At 53.2% G+C, this 14,580-nt stretch overlaps 1 protein-coding gene across 1 annotated transcript in view; it reads left to right on the top strand.

Moving 5' to 3' along the window:
* RUNX3 (RUNX family transcription factor 3) overlaps window positions 1-11,968 on the top strand; it is a 34,967-nt gene extending 22,999 nt beyond the window's left edge. The window contains exon 5 of the mRNA XM_059868590.1: window positions 8,552-11,968. Coding sequence (XP_059724573.1) covers window positions 8,552-9,075 — 524 coding nt within the window. The 3' untranslated portion in view covers window positions 9,076-11,968. The remainder of the gene's footprint in view (window positions 1-8,551) is intronic.
* The last annotated feature ends 2,612 nt before the right edge of the window (window positions 11,969-14,580 follow it).

Below are 14,580 nucleotides of genomic sequence, written 5' to 3'. Positions count from 1 at the left end.
AGGGAAAGCCGTGGCTGTGGTGGAGATCACGGCAAGGGCACCGCGGGGAGTGGGAGAAGGGTCTGGCCCTCAGCCACTCGCAGAGGCTTTCAGTAAAGCAGCCCCTGGAGGTTATAAATAGCCCCTATGTAAAATGATCATCCTGAGGTTAGATGGTCTCAAACCAAAACCCTCCCGGTAGGAGAAAGCCGATGGTTTCTGAAGGGCATGCCAGGAAATACGGGAGGGGAGAGCACGGCTCCGATAGTGAGCGGGTCGGATCCTGCTCTCTCCAGTGTCAGGGTATGTCAGTGGCTCTGGCCTTGCCTTGCCCCACTCAGATGGGCAGAGGCTTGATCCCTTCCCATCTCCCCAAATGGGATGGACACTGGAACCCTGCACACGCCAGATCTCATTCCCACTTGTGTAGCTCTAGGGTAACTCTGGGTTCACCCCCTGTAGCTGTGATGAGAATCTAGCCCAGTGCTGGGCAGGTCAGACAGGCAGACCCCCATCACCATCCAGCTCTGCTTCCCAGGCTTCAACCAAGCAGAGCCTCTGTTGAGGATTTGGCCCAATGCTTCTCCAGAGAGGTCTGGAAAATCTGAGTGTTTGCAATCCCAGCTCTGCCATCCCCACAGCGAGACACCAAGCTGTCATTAGGATGGCTTGAAATGGTTCCTTATTACGGGGCACGCGAAGCCAGAGCCTTGCGTGCCTGCTTCAGTCCAGTTTTGCCTTTTAGCTTAAAAAAAATCAAGTAGCTCTCAGAAGTGAAGCAAGATGTTAAAGGGACTTCTGCTGTCTGCCTTCAGCTGCTTCTCGGGGCCCCCTGGCTCAGGGGAGGTGGGCTGGTGACAGACACACGTCCTCCCCAGGAGCAGCCCCCAGTTCTCTGTGTCCTCCCTTGCCTGTGTTTCAGCAGTGGCTCAGGCTGAACCATTTTGTTCCCAGCACAGCAGAGCAGGACCGCCCACGCCCGAGTTCTGTGGTAGAAACATCTTCAACCACTCAAAAGCAATTGTGTGCCTTGTCCAGCAGCATGGAGGGGCCTTGTGCTCACCAGGACAATTGCAAAGGGATTTTAGATTGGATCTCCTCGGTACCAGAGCGAGCTGTTTTGATTGATGCACTTCACATCCCCCTGCACACTCTTGTTTTTGCTCCAGAGAAGCCAAACTCCCTTGATTTCACAGGGAGGACAGTAAATGTCAGATCCTTTTGCAAGCCTCTCTTAGCCCTAGTGCCTGCAGAATGGATTTTAGGAGACTCTGTGTTCACTGGTGAACAGCTTCAGATCTCCTGATCTGGAATTTGCTCAGCTTCACTCCCAATCCATTACTTCAGGCCAGCACAACATTTTTATCATCAGCAGAATGCTCCATCATACGCCTTTAAAGTAAAGTCTTTCTCTCTCTTTTTCTTTTTAAATATACATTTTTAAAGTATTACATTACTTTTAAGAAGCCTCTTGGCATAGGCAGCAAGTGCCCCTATTGTTTCTGAAATGCAACGTGGCTGCTCTGAGGTTAAGTCCTGAATTATGAGCCCAGCAAATACACTGAATTGCTGCTTCCTAATCCCTGTCCAGATTGACTTATGGTTTCTTTAAAATATCCGTTTCTTAATGGATAAAAACATTCTACCATGGGCAGAGGCTAAATTGTTTCCAAAGGAAGCTAGGCAAGCATTAGTGGGAAGAAAACATATTGTGGGATTCAGCTTCAGCCTCAAAGGAAGGAACACGCTCGAGATGGGTTTCCTGCCTGCTTTCAGGCTTCTGTGTCTATCTTTAAACTGCTTTTCTGCTCCTCTCCTTTACATTTGTGATGTCCCTTCAGTGAATTTGGCATGGAACTGTCAGAGATGAACCACAGAGCAGTGCTGGGCAGGAGATTCCCCCAGGACAGAGTCCAGGCACCCGCGACCGCTGCGTTGGTGCCATGGACACGTGGCCAACCCCAGCCACAGTTCAGGGTGCTGCATCCCCAGAGAACAGCAAGGAGTCCCTCGGAATTTGCCTCAGGGGTGCCATCCTGCCTTTAACACGGGATTTTCCAGTGTGCTGGGATCCACAGTGCCATTCTCAGAGCGGGGTGGGGAGCCCCCAGCCCGGGTGCTGCTGCCTTGCCGGAGCCCCCTGTGCCATCACCCCTCCCCAGTGGGATTCCCATGGCAGACGTGGCCTGGCCCAAACCTGCTCAGCAGGCAAGGTGGTCTAGCTGCAGGCTGGGTTGTAAATCCAGCAGCTTCCTTTTATGTAGTCAGGGCTTGTTAATTTGTTTTAATACCCTTTGAATACAGGTAAAGAGCAAAGCGCAGGCAGGGCGGAGGGGAGTGCCCGCGGTCCCCGCTCAGCCCACCCACCGCTCCAATTAGCACCGTTATTCATTAGCTCGGCGGGATGGAGCGGCGGGGACTGCGGGATGTGCCGGGCAGGGGGATGCGGGCAGAGGGCTCTGGGATGAGCGAGGCTGTGCCGGAAGCTGGGAGAGCTGGGCTTGTTTAGTCTAGCAAAGGGCAGGCGGGGAGCGGAGCCGATGGCTCCGTGTAAATACATCGAGGGGGTAAACACGGCGAGGCAGAGCAGCTAATGTAAGCTCTGGAGGACACTGCAGGCACAGGACGTGGGGCTGAACTGGTCCTGCACGCTGGATTTAGGAGCAGGGTCCTCCCCAGGAGGATGGGTCCAGAGAATTGGAGCATCCCGATGGATCTGGAAGGCTTTGCAGAGGAGGTTGAGATGCAGTGTATGATTCACGGAGCTGGGAACACCTGGGATTTTCCCTGTTCTGCTGCTGCCCAGCATATTTGGGGTGGGAGAGGACCCAGGATCTGGCTTTGTGCTGCTCAGCACGGTGGGTTTGGGCCCGCGTGTGTGTGCACACGGCAACACACGGTGTTCGGGGAGAATCACAAAACTGAGCAGCAAACGTGCTTGGCAGTGTTGAGGTGGTGCCTGGCGATGCTGTGATAAGGACCTGTGTGTTGTTGTGTTTTGGTTTGGGGTTTGCGTTTTTTTTTCAGACTCTGCAGAGGAAGTCCATGCACCCAGTTTGTGAGCTGGTTCTATCAGATACAGAGCACTGCTCCATGGGCGTGTAACAACGGATGCTGTTCACACCCTCCTTTTTTTTCAACACCTCCCCTCCTCCCCCAAAATATATTTTGCTCTGTTTTACGTGGGCTGAGAGGAAGGGGCCGTTTTCTTTTTTAGTTGGCTCTGACTTGGAAACAAATGAACTTGTTAACATACGTGACAGAGGCGTGAGAGCATGCCTGCATGCGTAGGTGGGGAGGAGAGCGGCGCCTTCTCTAGAGATGAGCTGGGCCTTCACAGATCAGATGCATCTCGTGCACCTTCCCATGGAGATTCTCTCCTTCTCTTGGCCACCTGCCTCTCCGTGCTCCCACGTGGAGTTATTGCCATCAGGGGAAGGAAGCGGAGAGGGACAAAGATCAGAAAAACGCTCAAAGATGGCTTGGGAGTCCAAGCGTGACAGAAGTGAGCAGAGAAAAAACAGCCAAAGGTATATCCAGAGTGGGAATGCCTGTCCCCACTGTCCCACACATGCTGGTGTGTTATATACAGAAGCATAAAGTATCATTAGTGTTTACATTGTCGTCAATCATTGTGCAGTGAGACAGGAAAGCAGGGCTTTTTCCCCTGGGGTAGATTTTTCATGACAATTTTGCAAGGCACACATATGCATAGAATTAGAACAGTGATCTATAGCCAGGCTGATGATATTTTATACTCTATACACTTGGAGAGTGCCAGGCTATCAAGTTCCCTTTAAATTCCCTTTATTCTCTGTGTGTCTCACACACTGTGAGTATTTGTTGTGTAACACATCCACACAAGCTCAGGTTTATTGCTGACTGGCTTCATCAGCCACCGCGTGCTCCCCACATCTCTAAGGTGGGGACTGGGTGGTATCTGGGGTGCTGAGGAGCTGCTCAGGTTCCACACGTCCCTGCCTGGCCCCAGATAATCTGATAGCGACAATCCTGCTGTACATCAGTGCTGCTCTGCCATGTGCCCGGGGTGAGCTGGTTGTCTGGGTACCATTGCAGCCCTGAAGAGGTCCTGATGTTGCTTTTGCCACCCTTTCTTCCCTCCAGGCAGAGCAGATGTGCTCCTGGGTTAGGAGGTAGTGGCAGCACCCACTGCTCCTCCAGGATGGATGCACATCAATCCCTAAAACCATCTGCAGGGCCCATTGCCTCATCTCCTCAAGGGCTTCCAGGGACCTCAGAGCAGATCCACCAGCCCTGACCCCGCCAGGGTGCAGGGACCAGTTCCACTCCATCCAAGGCAGCTCCCAAACCCAACGTGGTCTGAAGGGAGGAGGCTGAACACACCCAGAGAAACCTCTGTGGTTGGCAGCCTCACGAACCAGCCCTTCCCGCCTCATGGCCAGCCCTCGCCACCACGACCCAGCTGAGGTTTGGCTCCCGTCAGGGGCATCTCTTTGCATTTATGTCCCGGCCACCCACCCAAGGAAAGACCTGTATTGTCTCTGAGGCAGAGAGAGCTGCTGTGTCACTGCAGCGCTGTTGTTTTATCTGGAAAGGGGCTGAGCAGCTTTCAAAGCATGTTTCTATCTGGCCCCTCGTGCAGGGGGGACTTGGGGGTCCTCAAAAGGTGCAAATTGCAGCTGCACAATTAAATCATGGGGTGTGTCCCGGCCTCTGTGGTCCCCGGGGCAGCTCAGCCCTAAGGAGGAGACAGTGGCATTACTAATCAGGGCTTTGACCTTTACATGGCTTTTATTTAATACACATTCCACACTTCCCCAAACTCCCATCCAAAACATTGACATTTCCGCTGATAGATTGGGTCAGATTTTGGAGTAGTTGGGGGACTCAATTCACTCTTACAATGGTTAAATTCTTACAGCTAAATGGGCTTATTCAGTTAGTGCAGCAGCTGGTGTGATTTCGAGAAGAAAATAAACATTTCCTTCAAATATTTTGATTGGCAACTGGACAACTGAAGTACTCAAGCTCGGATTGCCAGGGTCCAAAAAAGCAAATGGGGGCTGGACGGCGAGTAAGCGAGGGAAAACCGTAGTAAATCCTCGGAGGCAGCACTATGGAGCAGATGTGTGTGATGTGTGCTGGGGAAGGGGACAGCAAGAAAGGGCTTTTAAGAGCTGTGATTCCAAAGGGGATGTGGGGTCCGAGGGTGCAGCTTCACCCACTCCTTGTTCCCTGGCTTTGCTCAGCAGCTGCTTGCTCCAGGCTGCTGTTTGATCCTGGCTGTGGCAGAGGGTCCTTGCTGCTGAGTTAGGTGGTTATGGAGGGTGTTAATGGCCGTGTTTTAATTGGATTCGCTGGGGTTGTTTCAGTGGAGATTTCCTCGCGTGCAAGGCAGGCGCTGGGGCTGTGTGGCTCCGATCTGCTGCAGCCAGGATGGAGGGGCAGCCCTGAAGTGGAGGAGATGGAATGGAGAGGGAACCTTGAAGCGAGGACCAAGACGGAAGGGGCAGTGCTGAGGTGGAGGGACAGTTGTGAGGTGAAGGAGATGGGATGGAGGGGCAGCCCTGAGACAAGGACCAAGATGGAGGGGAAACCCTGAGGTGAAGGAGACGGGACAGAAGGGCAGCCCTGAGGCGAGGACCAAGATGGAGGGGAAACCCTGAGGTGAAGGAGACGGGACAGAGGGGCAGCCCTGAGGCGAGGACCAAGATGGAGGGGAAATCCTGAGGTGAAGGAGACGGGACAGAAGGGCAGCCCTGAGGCGAGGACCAAGATGGAGGGGAAACCCTGAGGTGAAGGACAGAGGACAGATGGGCAGCCCTGAGGTGGAGGAGACAGTACAGACGGACAGCCCCGAGGTGAAGGACACAGGACACAGCAGCTTCCCTGAGGCGCCGGCCCTAAGGCGACGGCGAGGCCCCGGCCCCCTCTGGCGGCCGCCTCCTTCCCGCCTCTTTCCCGCCTCCTTCCCGCGGCCCGGCGGGCGCCCCCTGCTGGCGGCGGGGCCGCGGCCCCCTCAGGCGGGCCCTGCGCCGGCCGGGGCCGCCGCGGTTTTATTTTTAGAGTGGTTTGGGGGTTTATTTGTAGCCTCAGAGTAAAGCTGAGAGCTTTTCCGGTCAGGGAAAGCTGGAGTTTTATTCTGGGCTAGACTTAGAGCCCAAGGCCGGCAGGGGTGAAAGCGAGCTGGTCATGCCACTCAGACGCCTCATGGCTCTGCTGGGTGTGGATTCTGTTTGAGAGATTTGCTTTTTGAAGGAATCAAAATTCACAGATCCCAGCCCTGCAGGATGCTCTGGCCAAGGGTTCAGAGCCTGGCAGAGCTCCCCACAGCCTCGCTGTGCCTTGCCTGTCACACACAGAGCCCGTAATTAACACTCTTAAATGTTCCTGTCTAAATTAGTAGCAGGGACCCACTGCCAAACGGTGCACGTTCAGGCCAATAAAATGTAGCCTCTAAAAAAACCCCTCTTTGAGTGAGTTGTAGAGGAAAAAGGAAATGTGCCCTGAGCGCTCAGGTTTGATTTCGATTTGCATTTTATGGAATATTATTTATGGAGCTGTGAAAAGTAATGAAGGAGCGCGGTCTGAGCGATTGTCATCTGGGAAGGCAGCGAGCGGCAGTCTGGGTGTTTTGGGGGCTGAGGGGGGTTTGGAGGCTGCTTTTTCTTAGTACAGGGCTGCCAAGTTTAAGGGGAGGCTTTCAGAAGACAGCCTTTTTTCTTTCCAGCCCAGGTGCAGGCAGGATTTGTGCCTCATGGTCCCGTCTCAAGCCGTGATGCTGCTGGATTGCCACCGCCACGGGGCTGTGGTCAGGCTGCTTCTCGCAGAGCTGGTCTCCAAACCTCAGCTCCCTCAAACCTCAGTGCCTGGCAGCAGCTGTGGCTGCAGCACGGCTTTGGGATGGGTCCCTGCTGGGCTGTGAAATCAGGCTGGGAGTGCTTTTCCCACCGCTGTGCTTTTCCAGCCAGCCCAGCACGGAGCAGGGTCGGCCCTGTGGCCGGGCTGCCGCTTCCACGGGCGCTTTCCAGCGCCGGGTGTGTGCAGAGCAGTGTGGTTCGGGACAGCTTTGAGCTCTGCTCCTCTCTTATCTCGCCCCAAAGCCACAGCCACGTTCACAAACCAGGTGCTCCCCCGCCTTTCCCCTCCGTGGAGCCTGCGTGGGAAGGCAGGCGCTGCTGGGTGCCCGCAAAAGGGCTGCAGGGGAGGGAGGGAGGATCCTCCCCTTCTCCTTCCACGGCTGAAGGACTCACCTGGGATCAGAAGGGAGGTTCACATCAAATCCCCTCCATACCTGCTCCTCCAGAGCGTGCCCGTGTCACTAGGTAGCTGGAAGGGATTAAATCAAGAGTTTTCTCCTGGGGAAATGCTTTGGGGCCTGGAAGGCCAGCCCTGAGAAGTTTAAAATGCTTCATTGTAATAAATAGATCTAAAACACACGTCCTTGTGCATGCAGAGCAGCCACACAATCCTCTGGATGTGTGTTTGCATGTATATGTATTTCCAAAACCAACAGGCCTGTTTAGCATACTCACCTCACATTCTCTTGCTCTGAGGGTTACAAAATCCAGCTGATGCACCAAAAAAAGTCACTTTTGAGGCTGGATGGTGTCCCACTAGCAAAGGAGAAAAGCCCTGCTTTTAACAAGAGGAAAATAGAGGAGGTCTGAAGGGCACTTTCCTTGGAGAGCAAACCTCATTTCTCTCTGCTTTAATGCACCAAGGCCAGAAATTCCTGGGCTCGGTCTCAGCCTTGGGACAGCTGAGAGAGCCACAGGAATGGCTCCAGCTCCTCAAAGGACCTTCTGCTGTGGATTCCCACCTCTAACCTGGGCTTCCTGCAGGAGGATGGGATCCCAAGCCAAGGTCCCTTTCCAGTTCCAAGCTGGCTGCCACCCCCTTTGGGTTTAGACTCTCCAGGAAATGCGTGGGGGGCTCCATCATCCAATGGAGCTGGGGAGCATTCCCACCACGCTGCCCCGAGCCTCCCTTCCCCCAGCAGAGAGCCTGAATTTCTCACTCTCTTTATCCTCTTGGAAGGAGAAAAATACACAGAGAACTCAAGCAGAGGGATATAGTGGCTCCTGGCTTGGGAGTTTTCAGCTGTGTGTTTATCAGCTCCATCCCCTGATGGTATCAGCACAAACAGGCCACCCACAAGAAGGCTTAGCAGGCTGGTCTGGGCTCCAGCTTTTCCTGCCTGTCTCCGTGTGTGTGTGTGTGTGTGTGTGTGTGTGTGAGTGTATACAGCAGGGATGGATGATCCCAGGGCCCGGCCGTCTGGGGCCTGCCTCCATTTATTTACTACACAGCTGATGTCATGGCTAAACATCTTTTTTCTGTGTTTATGGGGCGTGCTGCTTTAATCTGCCCGAGATGAATAGACCCCTAAGAGAAGTCAGCTTAGCCGTGTCCCTTCTTGGATAGGAAACAACAAATTTTAGGACAGGAAATGGGAGCAACTTAAACAAATGGGTTTCGGGTTTTTATTTAAGTCCCTCAGCTCTTTTCCCTGGCAGACCCAAGAGGTGCTTTCCCTTCTGGTTCCTTGGGAATGCTCTAACCACCCCCTCTCCCGTGCACCCGGCAGGCACGTCAGAGCTGAGCCCCTTCTCGGACCCGCGGCAGTTCGAGCGCTCCTTCCCCACGCTGCCGGCGCTGACGGAGACGCGTTTCTCCGACCCGCGGATGCATTACCCCGGCGCCATGTCCGCCGCCTTCCCCTACACGGCCGCGCCCTCGGCCACGGGCATCGGGGGCATCAGCATGACCAGCATGCCCACCACCACCCGCTTCCACCACACCTACCTGCCGCCCCCGTACCCCAGCTCCACGCAGAACCAGAGCGGGCCCTTCCAGGCCAACCCCTCTCCCTACCACTTGTACTACGGGACGTCCTCGGGCTCCTACCAGTTCTCCATGGTGGCGGGAGGCGAGCGCTCGCCCACCCGCATGCTCTCGTCCTGCACCAGCGCCTCGGCGGGGAACAACCTGATGAACGCCAGCCTGGGCGCGCAGAGCGACGGCGTGGACGCCGACGGCAGCCACAGCAATTCCCCCACCGCCATGAGCACCACGGGCAGGATGGATGAGTCCGTCTGGAGACCCTACTGAGGAGCAGCTCAGCTGGGCACCCGTGTCTTTAACTTCATCAGCCACCGTGGCTCCTTTCGGGAGCGACCAAAGTGATGCCAAGGGAAAAGTTAAACCAAAGTCTTCCAAACCCAAAGTTAAGGATCCTCTGCATGCAAACATCAAGCGAAGATCAACCAAGACCTTCGTTGCATTTCAAGGTGAACACCCACGAGGCTTGAATGTGCCGCTTGATGTGGTTCCTTCCGTATGTTTTAGGTATGTGGATTGTACATAGGGAAAAAACCCCAAGGACGTGTGGAATCAGATGTTTGGTACTTGCAGAACACTTCTCGTTCATCTCACTTGCACCTCTTCCCCACACAAAGCATTCAGAAGTGAGGAGAATCTCACCCTTCCTCTGCAAAATAGTTCAGAGAAGAGGAGACACCAATCCGAGCCATCTCTCTGCCAGTGCAGGAGGACCGAACTTACCTTTAAAAAAAAAGGAGAAAAAAAGAAAAAAACCCCATTGTCTCCTGTCCTTCCCTCCCCGCTGGTGAAGGGTCCCTGAGCACCAAAGAGCAGTGGGGTTTGCAGCACAGCCAGGGGCACTGGGGCTCCGTCAGCCACGTGAACAAGAGCTGTGATGTGATTATTGTTATTATTTGTTGGTGACACAAGTTGTATTGTTCATTTTGGTGTCACTGTCGTCGTTTGTCAATCAGTAACGTGGCTGACCCTGGCCTGGCTGACCCCTCCTCCATGTTTACACACGAGATGTACTTTTTATGGAGATGTTTTGTTTTGTTTGTTTGCTCTCTTGTCCTGACCTCCCCATTCAGCTCTTTGCTCCCCTTAGCAAACCTCAGTGATGGTGGCTGAAGTGAAGGCGGCGTTCAGGACAATCTGAGACATTTGAGATGCACTTCCAAGGGGCTCAGGAGCCTTTGGCACAGCCTTGCCACCATTTTCCAGATGTTCCTTCCGTCCCCTCTGAGTGGCAACGCTCACAGCTGGTGGCAAAGCATCATAATTCTGTTCTAGTCCTTTCCCATGTTCTCACCCAGAAAGGATTAACACAATTTTTTATTTTGACTCACATGTGTCAGTTCATCCTGAAAGCTCTGAGATCTGGAAGGAGCAGTTTCTACTCCTGGTGGTGGGAATGTTGTGAATTGATGCTGTGCAGTCTTTTCCATCCCCTCACCCTCCTGTCCTTCCCCAGGTGACCCCGAGCATGGGGATCTTGCTGTAGAGGAATAAGCTGAAGAGGGGGCACTCAAGGTGCCACTGGTGGCGGTGGCATCAGGTGGCATTTGCAGGAACCAGGTGTGCCAAGCTCCACACACCCTCACAGCTGACACCACAGAGATTGCAACCAAACAGGGCCATGGTGGGAGGCAGCTGTGGGCCCCTCCAAAGCTAGCTCGGGGGCTTGGCTCTGATGCACAACACAGGGTTTGTCACCTCCTGCAGGCCACCTGTGCCCTCTGCTGGCATGAGAATTGGGGCTGGATTCAGGATTTTTCGTGCTGGCAGGGCTGGGAGGGCACAGGCAGATTCCTGGGGATCCATAACTGCAGTACCCAGTGCCCTGCAGAGCCCTCCCCACAGCCAGAGGACAGTCCCAGTGCCACCAGTAACCACGCCTTTCTTTTTCCACTTCTCCCATAAACACAAGAAAATTGAAGGCCCAGAGCTGCCCTCCTGGCCCCTGTGCCTCAGTCACACTGTCCCAGACTTGTCACCTGTCCCCAGCTCCCAGCTGGCAGCCGGTCACCCTCAGCACAGAGCGCTGGAATTGCACTACCACGGCGAGGCTGGAGCAGCACATCCTGGCTGCCCTGGAGAGCTGCCATGACCACTCAGACTTCCAGAAGCAACGAAGAACAACTCTTTTCAATATTAATAATGATAATAATAATAATAATAATTTTTTTTTAAAGCCTTACCCCAGCATAACTGCAACCTTCACTTGCCTTAGCGCCGGCGCTCGCCGACTCTGGAGCTGGACAGGGCAGCCTGTGTTTTGATGCCTTTTTACATTTGTCATCCTGTCCCACTGGTTGAAAGCACAAAGGAAACAAGGCATTCGTAGTTGTAGGTTAATTTAAGACTGTTTGTAGTGAGTTTTAAAAGAGAAAATAATAAAAAGAATGGCAACGATGTTGTTTTTATGACATATTGTCATGTGAAGGTGTAAATAGATGCACCTCTGTTGTATGCAAATGGTCACGAGACAGGCCAATGTTTTTTGCTTTGCACTATAATTTGCTTTTTTTAAAAAAAAAGAATGCACAATCGCTTGTACAGTAAAGCCCCTTTGTCTGGCTCACAGAATATTTAACTATAAAATCTAATTTTTGGTCTTATTTGTTATAATAATATAATTCTTAAATGTGTTGAAGGATACGATTCTTAATAATGCTTCTAATACTTGTATGTGCAGGGTAAAAGATCACCAGACTAAGGAGATGAGATCAGAGATATTTGTAGATAAAGAAGGCTAAAGTTGTTGGGTTTTTTAATGGTGTCTTATGATGGACATTAAAAAAAATGCTAGTGATACCAAAAAAATGTGGTTATTTGTGTAATACCCCAGCCCTACTTGAAGGTAATGCCCTATATTTAATATGTAGCCCAATTTTTAACCTGTAGCACTTGTCACTGGGGAGGGGGGAGGTGGGGAGGGCAGAGGAAGAGGAAGAGGAGGGTCTGCTCCTGGAGAAGTCATCGGGAAAGCTGCGGCTGGAGGAGTCTCCCGGCTCTGGCTTCCCTGAGAGCAGCCGGGCTCGGCGGGGCTGGCGTGGGGACAGAGCCCCGGCTCGGGGACAGTTCTGCTTTTCTGGTATGGGGTCATTTCTGCTCCGCGGGCCGTGGCCGTGTAATCCTGTCAATGCCATGTGGATCAATAAACGATGGTTACAATGGCCCCGCCGCCTCCCGTTGTCACTTCTCGCCGGGGCAGGGGCGGCTCCTCTTGCCGCTCCTTCTCCAGGCTCCGATTTTCGGCTCTTTCAGAGCACCCCGGTACCAGCTCCGGTGCTCGGGGGCTGCTCTTGGCCACCACAAGGTTTGGCACCACAAGGGTGTCCAGGGGAGGGCAGGCAGGGATGGGGTGGGATGGGGTGGGAGGACCTGAGCTCGCTGAAAACCCATTTAAAGCTCTCCGGATAGGTCTGGAGCGCTGTCCGTGCCCGCGGGCAGCCCCTGGGGTGGGCGCTGCGTGCCAGCCCAGCTGTGTGCCAGCCCAGCTGTGTGCCAGCCCAGCTGTGTGCCAGCCCAGCTGTGTGCCAGCCCAGCATCGCCCCCTGCCCTCCTCCTGTCAGCGCCGTCCCGAGCCGCAAAAGCCCCGCAAAAATGCAGCAGGACCCAAACTCCCGGGCGGTGCGAGCCCAGACCCCTCAGCACTCAGCGCTCGCCTGCAGAACCCAAATGACAGCTGAAAGGCAAAAATGAAAAAATCCCAGCCCACAATAGGATCCGATGCCAAGGCGCTGCGGGCCGGGGCTCCCGAGGAGCCGGGGAACTCAGCGCCAGAATTATTCATGAGCCCGGGGCGGGAGCGCCGGGGCCATTCCCAAAGCTCTGCCTCCCCTCTGCAGCATCTCCGTGAGCGGAGCCCACAGCGGAGTTCGCCTGGAAACAGGGGGGGAAAAAAAAGAAAAAAGAAATTAGGAAAAGCCCAAACCAAACCACAATTAATGCTCGTACCCAGCTCCACAGCCCTGGCCAGCGCGAAAATGTTCCAAGGAAAACCCGAGAGTTAGCTGCCTTTTCTTCACAGCTACTGGGAGAGGAAACACCCCGAGGTGCAGCTGTTATTTACAGGAACTTTCTGTTCCAAACGGATCCGTGCTTTTCTCGCAGCCTCGGTCAGAGCTGCAGCGGGAAGAGAGAAGGAGAAAGAAAGGAGGGAGGGAGAAAGGACAAATAAAAAAGGGTCTTTTTGTACTGACATGAAATCATCCGTGAAATCCATGGGGTTCAAGTGGGTTTGGTGCAGGTGCCCGTGGAGAGGATGAGGATGTGTTGGGGACAGCAGCACCTAAAACCCTGATGGGAGGCCCAGAGAGCTGATGGTGTTAAATGTGCCCAGCACCTGAGGGCCAGAGGGCTGTGATTTTTATATGGGCATTGTTTTTATCTGGGTATTATAATTATTTGTGCTCTTCTATGGGTGATATTTTTATAAAGCTGATATTTTTATATTGGGGATATTTTTACCCTACACAGCATCCAACGTGCTGCTGCTACATCATGCTTCCACACAGGTTTTGCCCCATTTTTTAATGAATTTAAATGGGAGAGCTGGACTCCAGCATTTAGTGTGGGGTTGTGGGGTACATCAGCCTCTCCCAAAGGCTCCCCAATACCTGAGGGCTCCCTGTATTCCAGGGGGAAGCTGAAAAACAGGGCTGGAAGCAACAGCATGGGGCAGCCAGAGCAGGAATGTTTGGATTTTCTTTTGCAACAGAAAACAGAAAGGGAGAAAAAAATAGCTGCAGCTTGAACAGCTATTTTTTGAGCATTCAGATATTAAATTGCGTGGAGTTTGGGCTAAAAAATCTCCTAGAAAAAATGAAGACTATTTCCTTTGAGATCAGAACTAACAAAAGTTTCAGCAAAAAGCTTGTTTTATTCTCATTCCAGCCCAAACTCCAAAGCTCAGCCCCTGTTTTAATGACTCTGTTGTGTCCAAACTGCCTTGGTAAATAATCTTTTAACTTGCACAAATTCTGAGACTACCCAGGATATAGGGGAAGGATCCTGGCTCTTGCCTTGCCCACATCAAGCCCTTAACGAACCGTGCCTAAACGAGCAATCAGCATCATTAAGGCCCAATTCTGTTCCTCTGAAACAGGAATGAAATCCTTTCCTCTGAAATAGAACCAGATGGCCCTGAGAGGTGCCGAGCACCCATCCAGCACCCCCAGGGACCCCCTGCACCTGCAAAAAATCACCCTGTGGGCACCCAGCTGGAGCAGAGCGAGGTTCCCACTCTGGCATCATCTCCGTGGGCATCCACGGGGGGTTAATGCTCCTGCAGGGCCCTCCTGCTGGAAAGGACAGGGGGCTTGTGGGGCTGGGGTGGGTGTTTTTGTGAATGCTGCCTATTTAGAAGCTAAATGATGGAAAACATGGAAAATTCATTAGGGTGTCTGGGCAAGTGTTGGGTTACACGTCATTCACATCCACTTACTCAGCGGGACCTCGCGCCTTGGGGGAGAGATGTATTTATATACTTTTATATACATGGATTTTATATAGAGGAGCGGTTGGGGAGTTTTTTTCCCCTCCATTTAATTTCCAGACTGGCACAAAAATGAGACTTTTTGCCTCTCTTTAAAACTTGCTGCCCCCTCAGCCTGGGCTCGCTGGGCTCTGTCCCCTTCCCACTCCTGGGAGGTGAGCGGTGCCATTCCCAGGGCTTGGAAAAGGCAGGAGCTGCTGGTCCAGGATCCACAAAGGGCAAATCCATGGCCAGGGCTGGATCTGCAGGCTGAGATCCCCAGCTGGCTGTTCCTTCAGTGCTGGCTGGGG

The sequence above is a fragment of the Haemorhous mexicanus genome, chromosome 27 (assembly GCF_027477595.1).
Source record: "Haemorhous mexicanus isolate bHaeMex1 chromosome 27, bHaeMex1.pri, whole genome shotgun sequence".
NCBI lineage: Eukaryota > Metazoa > Chordata > Aves > Passeriformes > Fringillidae > Haemorhous > Haemorhous mexicanus.
The sequence above is the reverse complement of the archived record's forward strand: the minus strand, read 5'-3'. Positions and strand labels throughout refer to the sequence as shown.